Raw genomic sequence first — 8,979 nt, forward strand, 5'->3', positions numbered from 1 at the left:
GTTAGATGGATGGGATGCAAATGTCTTAATGCCTGCTGCTGATATATGCCTCCGCCTAAAGTTGCAGCAGTTTACATTAGTGCAAGACATCGGCTGCTTGGTCTTTACTAATGCAGCTCAGAAGTTTCTAATGTTTACAATAGCTGCGAGGTATTTGTATTTTTATAGGGATTCTCTCTCCTTTCATCTAATGTTGAAACATATATAGGCACAGCAAAGGTTGGTGCCTGTTCCGTTTTATGATCAAGAGGACCATTAGCAGATAGATATCTTGCCCTCCCTCTTCCCAGAACATCCTGAGCTCTCCCCCACCCCAGCCCACTTCCAGCAGAATTGCCCTAGAAACCGTTAGTTACAGAAACGCATGCTTGCGTGGAGCCCGCTGCCTCCAGCTGTGTGCAACATCCTCCAGCCACTCTCCCTGGTTGACAGGTTCACCTTGGTATTCGTGAAGGATCCCAGACCTTAGCCCTCAACGGTGGGAAAGCAGGGCCACTTGTGCACTCTCCTCTTCTTCATGGTGCTGCGGCCTTTATGTTTGAATTGGCTGACGCAAAACAAGAGTATTCAGAGATGCTAAATTGTTCAACAAAAGATTGGCCGGCAGAGCAGCCCGTCATTGTGGACCGCCCTCCCCCGAAAATGCCCCAGCAACCACAGAATGGGCAGTGTTTTCTTTGCCGAAAGCTGGTTCCAGTGTTCTAAAAAGATTGCAGTTGGAACTGTTTGGTAAAACTGGAACTCACAGAATTCTGGGCAGAAAGTTGCGGTTAATGAAAGCCCGGGGAAAGCCTTACCTGCTACGCTGGAGACTTAATTAGAGATTCTGCTCTAAGATGCAGAAGCATTTCACAGTGGATTAGCTGCCTGCAGAAGTGGGCTGCTTTTCCTCCTGGGCTAAATTGTTTAAATTCTACACCCTTCACTTCATTTGTTTGCTTCTGCTGGGTTTTCATGAACGGGGCCCCTCTGCATTGTATTTGTGCTTTCAGTCTGCTCGGCCATTCAGTTCACATTCCATATTTTTGTGTTTGTGTAACACATTCATAAATAACGTTACATGCCATGAGATTTCAGCAAATTAACAAACCTAATTTTTTTTCTTCCCTTCATGAACTAACACTTTGGGTTGTAGAATGTAGTCCTCAAAGTCATAAGGTTAAAAGAAAAGAGAAAAAAAACCCTAATCTTGTGCTGAATTTGAAACGCAGTGTTGTAACAGCCTTTTCACTGGTGTGGGTTTTGTTAATTTTTGGCTCTGACGTTTGGGCACGTGAAGGGTAGCTTAATTTACTTTTGCCATGGTAAATGTTCCTGTTTCCCTTTTATCTTCAAGGTATTTCTTTGCTGTCCTGGCAATCCTAACAATCCTGGGTGTTCTCAATGGACTGGTTTTGCTGCCAGTCCTTTTGTCCTTCTTCGGACCGTATCCTGAGGTCAGTAATTGTTGCCAGTGTAATGTGCAGCCCTCAGACCACCTGAATATTGTTTTTCCTGGTGTCACTCTTAATTTAGGTATTTAAGTATATCCACATTTGCTGGTTGTTTACTTTTTCAGTAAACAGCTCAAATAACTATGGCTTTTTTTCTCTTCAGTTTAATAGTCTTAGGGGATGTAGGGGGAATGGTTTGGTTTGGTTTAGGTTGTTTATTTTTGAAACCTAGTGATTGGCAACCTGAGTCTTGTAGGTCTCTATCAATGAAGCACTTTCCACTCAAGAAGAATATCTGGGCTTGAACAGGAGTAAAAGGGGCACAGCCTGCCTTTCCAGAGTGTGAAAGCAGAGGGCAGGTCTTTTGCTCCAGCTGTCAGGCCCAAGGGTCTTCAGAGTGGCAGGGATTGGGCCAAGTGAATACAGGGTAGCGTGAGAGGCCGGGCGGGGGGCGGGGGGGATGCGGGGGAGGGGCAGCGACCCCTGAACAATATTGTGCTTTGAACCTTAAGTGTGGCCACCAGGTAAATGGTTGATAACACCTGTAATACTGAATCCCCTTAAATAGGTGTCTCCAGCCAACGGGCTGAACCGGCTGCCCACCCCTTCCCCTGAGCCGCCCCCCAGTGTGGTCCGGTTCGCTCTGCCCCCTGGTCACACGAACAACGGGTCTGATTCCTCTGACTCGGAGTACAGTTCTCAGACGACGGTGTCGGGCATCAGTGAGGAGCTTCGGCACTACGAGGCCCAGCAGGGCGCCGGGGGCCCTTCCCACCAAGTGATCGTGGAGGCCACAGAGAACCCTGTCTTCGCCCGCTCCACCGTAAGTCATAAGTCACCCCAGGAGGCAGCCCCTGCCTGCTCTGAACAGCAAATCACAGACAGCATGCCAAAAAATGTATAGGTTAGGTGGACTCATATGAAATGGCCAATATTTGGCTCTTCTTAAACTGTAAAAATGGCAGTTTCATGTGGCTGTATCTCGTACAGATTGAAAAGGGCAGGGACCAATATTGGTGGCTACACAGAACATCCGTCAGCATATATCACGGTTGAGCTTAAGGACCGGAGGTAAAGCATGCCTTGCTCCCCCTGCCCCCCTTCTTTAAAAGCTACGTATCATTGTAGGAGGATACCTGTTTCAAAATGTAATGGTATTTTTATTGCCAGCAGAAGTGATTTCTTTTCCCTTCCACTTCTGTTCCTTTTAATTACCCTTGGTGTAAAATTATTTCAATCGTTACTGTCTAAGACTTCACCAGAAGCTTTTGTGGCTCCAAGCTCGTATCCTAGGTGGCGGGAAGGAGCAGAGAAGCTGAGAACCAGCCTTCAGTAATTCAGGAAAACCGTGAGCAGCCCGGAGCCTCCTCTCAGAGGCCCTGAGAGCCCCAACCGCATTCTCCCCTCTCTGTGCTCCCCAGGATGTCCTCGGCCCCCCAGGCCTGGAGCACAGCACACAAAACCCAAGGAATGTTCTAAGGCTCCTGTTGCTCTGACAGGGGGCCTCCTGCTGTCCCTCCAGGAAATGGGTATTCCAGTCCCAGGCTGGAGCTGCCCTTCCATGAAAGAGAGAGAGGCCAACCAAATAACCTAAATTTTCTTCCTCTTACCCCCCGTGACGATGCCTGCTGAGCTGCAGTGTGAATCTGGTTTTGTTCAGCGGGAGCCTAAAAATAGGTACAAGCTGAACGACTTTGAAGTTGGTCACGGTCCTTTTGATTGATGTGGCCACTGTGTTGCTCCATGCTTTGTACAGAGACCCAGAAACCAGATTCCTAACAACAGGATAGAGCAGCACTGCCCGGTAGAACTTTCTGTGACAGTGCGAATGCTCTCCAGTGCGGTAGCCACTGCAACATGTGGCTGTGGAGCATTTGAAATGCGACTAGTGCGACCTAAGGGGCTGAATTTTGAATTTTAGTTAATTTAAACGTACATAGCCACGTGTCCCTCATGGCTACCGTATTCAACAGTGTAGACAACGTCCGGGTAACATCCTGCATTTGGGCGAGCCAGGGCCAGACACTTAGTCATTTTAGAAGAAGAAGGAGCTCGAGATCTGATTCTACCCAGCAGGGTGGGGTGGCGAACTGTGGGAGAGAGGCAGCTCGGGTACTTAGACCACAGCCCTGCATTTATGGGCAGCCAGCCGTATGTGTCCGGCCAGCTGTGCTGGAGAAAGCCTAGGCATAGGGTCCAAACAGGGCGTACCTCTGCCACGTCGTTGTGGGTGGAAGGCCCCTGGTCGCTCCCTGGGGCGCTCCCGGCCATCTGTGGGGTTGACTAAGCTCTAGTTCAGAAAGAGCTGTGTGTGGGTGGCCGGGCGGTAGTCAGAGCCATGAAGGGAGGGCTGGGGCAGCGGGGGCCGATGCCCAGCCTGGGGTTAGCACCCGGCCTGTTTCAGCCTGCCCTTGCCCTCTGCAGGTGGTCCATCCTGAACCGAGGCAGCACCCACCCTCCAACCCTCGACAGCAGCCCCATCTGGACTCAGGGTCCCTGCCACCCGGACGGCCAGGCCAGCAGCCCAGAAGAGAGGCCCCCAGAGAATGCTTGAGGCCGCCCCCTTACAGACCGCGCAGAGACGCTTTCGAAATTTCTACTGAAGGGCATTCTGGCCCTAGCAATAGGGACCGCACGGGCCCCCGGGGAACCCGTTCTCACAACCCTCGGCACCCAGCGTTCACTGCCACGGGCAGCTCCGTGCCCAGCTACTGCCAGCCCATCACCACCGTGACGGCCTCAGCGTCCGTGACTGTTGCAGTGCACCCCCCGCCCGGGCCCAGTCGGAACCCCCGAGGGGGACTTCGCCCGGGCTACGAGGACTACCCCGAGACTGACCACGGGCTGTTTGAGGACCCCCATGTGCCTTTTAACGTCCGTTGCGAGAGGAGGGATCCCAAGGTGGAGGTCATTGAGCTACAGGACGTGGAATGTGAGGAGAGGCGCCGGGGCAGCAGCTCCAACTGAGGTGGGCGGGGCCGGTGGGCAGGTGGGTGGGCCTCTGAGGCGCTGCTCTTCAATGACCCCTCAGGGACTTAGAGGGACGCAGATGGCTGCATCCTCCTGGAGCCCTGGGCACTCATGTGTCCCCTACTGAACCGCAGTGACCTCTTACCCACAGGCAGGGTTGCCTGTCTAAGCTTCGTCATCCTTGGAGAACCAGTTGAGTTCCAGATTGGATCTGTCCCTCACAGTTAGCCTGTGGAGGTTTAATGCATCTCAACAGAGACACTGACAGCTGCCCCTTTCACCTATTTTTCAGTCTTTTAAAGCCATAGCAGGTATGTCTGATGAACGCACAGCTCAGTGAACAGTCACAAAGTGAGCACATCCCTGTCACCAGCCCCCAGGTCAAGGGAGAGATCATGACCCACCCCTGGAAGCCCCTCATGCCCTCACCCATCCCCCACCGTCCTGATCTCTGTACCCCAGACCCGTTTTGCCTGTGTTTGTGCTTTATACATAGGGACTCGTAGACCTGTTACTTTGACTTCCTTTTTTTTTTTCTTTTAAAGGGTGAGTAAAATCTGAAGCAAAGAGGCCAAAGATTGGAAGCCCCTCCCTACCCCTACCCTGCCCCACCAGAACTGCTTGAAGAGAGCTGCGGAGTTAGAAAGGCGTGCTGTGCCAGACAGCAGTTCATTGTTACTGTAACTGATTGTATTATTTTGTGAAATATTTCTATAAATATTTAAGAGGTGTACACATATGTAATATACGAAGGAACGGATGTAAAGTAGTGTGATCTGGGTTTTCTGCACTCCCGCCTCCAGAGCAGGCGGTGGGGAGACCGCAGCGGAGCCCCTCCCTATTTGTACATTGGTCTCTGTGCCACAACCAAGCTTAACTTAGTCTTAAATTTCAGCATATGTTGCTGCTGCTTAAATATTGTATAATTTACCTGTATAATTCTATGCAAATATTGCTTATGTAATAGGATTATTTTGTAAAGGTTTCTGTTTAAAATATTTTAAATTTGCATATCACAACCCTGTGGTAGTATGAAATGTTACTGTTAACTTTCAAACACGCTATGCGTGATAATTTTGTTGTTGTTTAATGAGCAAATATGAAGAAAGCACGTTAACCCCGGTGGCTTCTCTAGGTGTAGTTGGATGAGATTCTCTTGTTTGGCTGTGTGTGTGAACATGTGTGTGATTTCCCAATGTACTGTACTGTGATTTTTTTTCTTTTTTTTCTTTTTACTGTCTGTGAACCCGTGGTGGGCTCTACCTTAGGCCAGAAGAGTCAGGATATCTCTAGTGCTAGCGCTGGTGGAGGGCTAGCCCTAAACATCTCCTTTATCCTTTTGCCAGACTCACTTCAAGTTCAGGGCATCTCTTAAGATTATTGGCTGCCATCCAGACACCCCAACTCGTGCCTCAGAGGAGATAAGTTCCTTCGCATGGACCATTGTGGTGGATGTTGGAACCTCAGGGTACAGAGCTCACATCTCTTCAACTTCATTGGTATTAAAGACCTAGAGAACATGCCCAGTGGGAGCCTCAGCTGGGCCGTGAGCGTATCCTCTAAAGTACGCAGCCTTCATTGTACCTCTCTTGTAACCAACGCACAACACACACACACACACACACACACACACACACACACACACACTTAACACACACCACCACCACTATCACCACCCAAATTTAAGAGTGGATTGGAAATCTTCTGGAGACAATGACCTCTTAATTCTGGGTCCACAACAGACCCAGAGGTGATGTTTTGAGTCCCTACAATTTAAACTCCCTCTCTTGCTAAATGGCACGGTTGGGGCTTTCTGGATCTGTCTGCCTCCTCTTTAAAATAGTGAGCATCCAATATGGTGATACGGAATCAGAAATTCTATAGGATATGAGCTTCAGAAGGCTGATCCTCCAAGTGTTAATATTAACATGATGGGTGCACGCTTCCTAAGTATCTCATCCCCCTCTTCTCACCGTCATTAGTATTCTTTCAATGTGACATTTATTGAAGAGCAGGAAGATGCTAATTGCATAACCCCCACTGAAGAATGTATATAGAGACATATCTCTCAACCAGGTGTTATTTTTAAAGATCTGCTTCCATATCAATTCTGTTTTCTTGCTCTGAGGTTTGGTCTTCCTAGGCTCTTAGCCAGAGACCAACAAATGTTGGGGAAGCACTCGGTACCCAGACTAAGCTACTGTAGGAGTGCACAAAGGGCAGCTCCCATTATGCCTCCTGTTTTACATGGAAAATCTTATTCAAAAGGCAACGGCCCACAATAGTACCAGCAGTGTAGTGACCTCAGACTGTAAAACTCGCCGCGAGACTGTGGCTACCAGATGTGTGTGTTCATATGCCAGGGTCCCAAATGGCCCCACTGCTACTGTTTGGTGCCTCTGTCAGCCACACTGTCTGTCTACCTAACACTCAGCTCTGCTCAGAAAACTCAATATCCCGCATTCAGGAGAGAGATGATGCAAAATTCAGAGGTCTGCTTCCCTCTGGCTCGAGGAGTGCCCTCACTCCTTTCCTGAGCCCAGCTTGCATGGTGCCTGACTGCTTGGCTGGCCCCTGCTTTCTGCACAGCGTAGAGCTCTCTCCAGTAGTCACATTGGCAAAGGGAGAACTCGGGGGCTGGCAGGCAACCAGAATTTCTCTCTCTCTTTTTTAAAATAGTTTTATTTTGTCTGTCTTGTTTGTTCATTTGGATGTTTTAATTTTTTTTAAAAAAAATCTTTGCTGATATTTATAATTTTGTATCATAAGAATGTTTTCCTACAGTATTTGTCATGCCAGTTTATAACAGAAAAATGCAGGGATTTTATTTCTATTGGAAACACTATTACAGCTATGTTTTACCTTTGAACAGAATTTTTATTTGTATAGAGTGCTTACTAATGTTAAATAGTTCAGAGTATATAACATTTTCATTAAGAACTCATGGTAGGTTTTAGTGTAAGGAGTTTAAAGGAAATATTCAAACTGGGTCTCATTGTCTGCCCATTTGGGCAGAAATGGGTTTGTGTCATTTCAGTTACAAAGATAAAAGTATGCCATATAATTTATTTATATGAAAATTTATTTTTGTAGTGTACATAGTAGTCATCAAGTCTTTTGACAGAAGTATATTTTTAAAGAATTTATATGTGATGAATCCATAATGTCTGGAACTTTGCTGAGACATGAGTGGGGCACACTTTTCATTGTAAAGTACAGCAAGGAGAAGAAAATGTTTAACAGTGTTAAGAGAGTGAGATTGAGTGAATCTTCATGCAGTTGTGGAATGTGTATTAGTTACCATTTGTGACCTAGTGTGGTTCTCATTTTAAACCTCAGAAGGCAAAAATGTACAAACTCTCTAAATATTAATGTTCAAACACTGATAGAAATTCTAACATGAATAAAAAATAATATAACTTGTTGGTTACATCTTTGTGTATGGAATGGTTTTTAATTAAAATATTTTACGAAGGCAGTAGTCGTGCGTCACGCCATCATAAACTTTGTTTTTTGTCTGACTAACCTTGTGAAATACTCATTTTTTTGTTCTCCTTCATGGAGGCATTATTGACATAGGAAGAGTTCTACATTTTTATTTTCTGACACAAAGTTCCTAAATTACCCTTCAAAATGATTCCTTCTGTCATCTCTTAGCCTTTTTGTGTTTCTTTTTATGTGATGCCTAATAATTCAAGGGGATATTTATAAGTCCAATTCAATGGTTATTAAAATAAAGGAAGGTGTTGTGCTTAAAAACAGTATAGCTGACAATATGGGACTGACTGAACCTGATACAAAATGTTTTTTCTGAGTGTTTATCGTACCTTGTCTTCATCGTAGCCACGGAGAAAAGTAAGACCAGGAATAGCATCCCCATTTTACAGCTGAAAGCAAGGCGTGGTGGGGAAGAACTCAGGTTCTATCAGCATGGGGTGAGGAATCAGCAAACTACAGCCCTGGGGCCTCCTGTGGATATGAAGATTTATCAGAAGACAGGCCCGTATGCACGTAGAGATCGTCCACGGCCGCTTACCAGCTACATCGGCAGAATTGAATAGTTGCAGCACAGACTGTACGGCCTGCAAAGCCTAAAATATTTACTCACTGGCCCTTAAGAAAATGTTTGCTGACCCATCTTAAGACAAGGTTATCATAGGCCAGTGATACTCACGTGGGGTGCCTGCATCGGCGGCACTCATGCTTTGGAAGTTTACTAGAAAAGCAGGATCTTCAGTGCCACCCCAGACCTACTGAGTCAGAATCCTGGGACTGAAGCCCAGGAATCTGTGCTTCCATGAGCTGTCCTGGTGGTTCTGATGCACCAGCAGAGGCAATCTCTAAATTCCTTCCAGCTGAATGTGGCCTTGGTTCTATAATTTGACTCGGGCTACACAGCCAATGCAGGCCAGATCTGGAAACAGCATAGAGATCCCAACTCCTCTGTGTGGTCTTTCCACAAAAACACATGTTCATCTGTGGGAGAGTAGAGACCCGTGAACTCTGCGTTTGTGCCTGGGAGTTGAGAGAGGAATTCCCTTCTTAGTGCTCTGCCACGGCTGTGGGGCAGGCCTCA

The 8,979-nt window shown here is 47.2% G+C and overlaps 1 protein-coding gene across 6 annotated transcripts in view; it reads left to right on the forward strand.

Moving 5' to 3' along the window:
- PTCH1 (patched 1) overlaps nt 1–6,047 on the forward strand; it is a 56,984-nt gene extending 50,937 nt beyond the window's left edge. For 5 of the 6 annotated variants that reach the window (XM_079925802.1, XM_079925804.1, XM_079925805.1 and 2 more), the window contains 4 exons: nt 1,337–1,436; nt 2,002–2,256; nt 3,858–4,401; nt 4,949–6,047. In XM_079925802.1, coding sequence (XP_079781928.1) covers nt 1,337–1,436; nt 2,002–2,256; nt 3,858–4,400 — 898 coding nt within the window. In that variant the 3' untranslated portion in view covers nt 4,401; nt 4,949–6,047. The remainder of the gene's footprint in view (nt 1–1,336; nt 1,437–2,001; nt 2,257–3,857; nt 4,402–4,948) is intronic. The other variant, XM_079925803.1, reaches the window with a different exon arrangement.
- The last annotated feature ends 2,932 nt before the right edge of the window (nt 6,048–8,979 follow it).

This window comes from Stenella coeruleoalba, assembly GCF_951394435.1.
Source record: "Stenella coeruleoalba genome assembly, chromosome: 7".
In the NCBI taxonomy this organism is placed as follows: domain Eukaryota; kingdom Metazoa; phylum Chordata; class Mammalia; order Artiodactyla; family Delphinidae; genus Stenella; species Stenella coeruleoalba.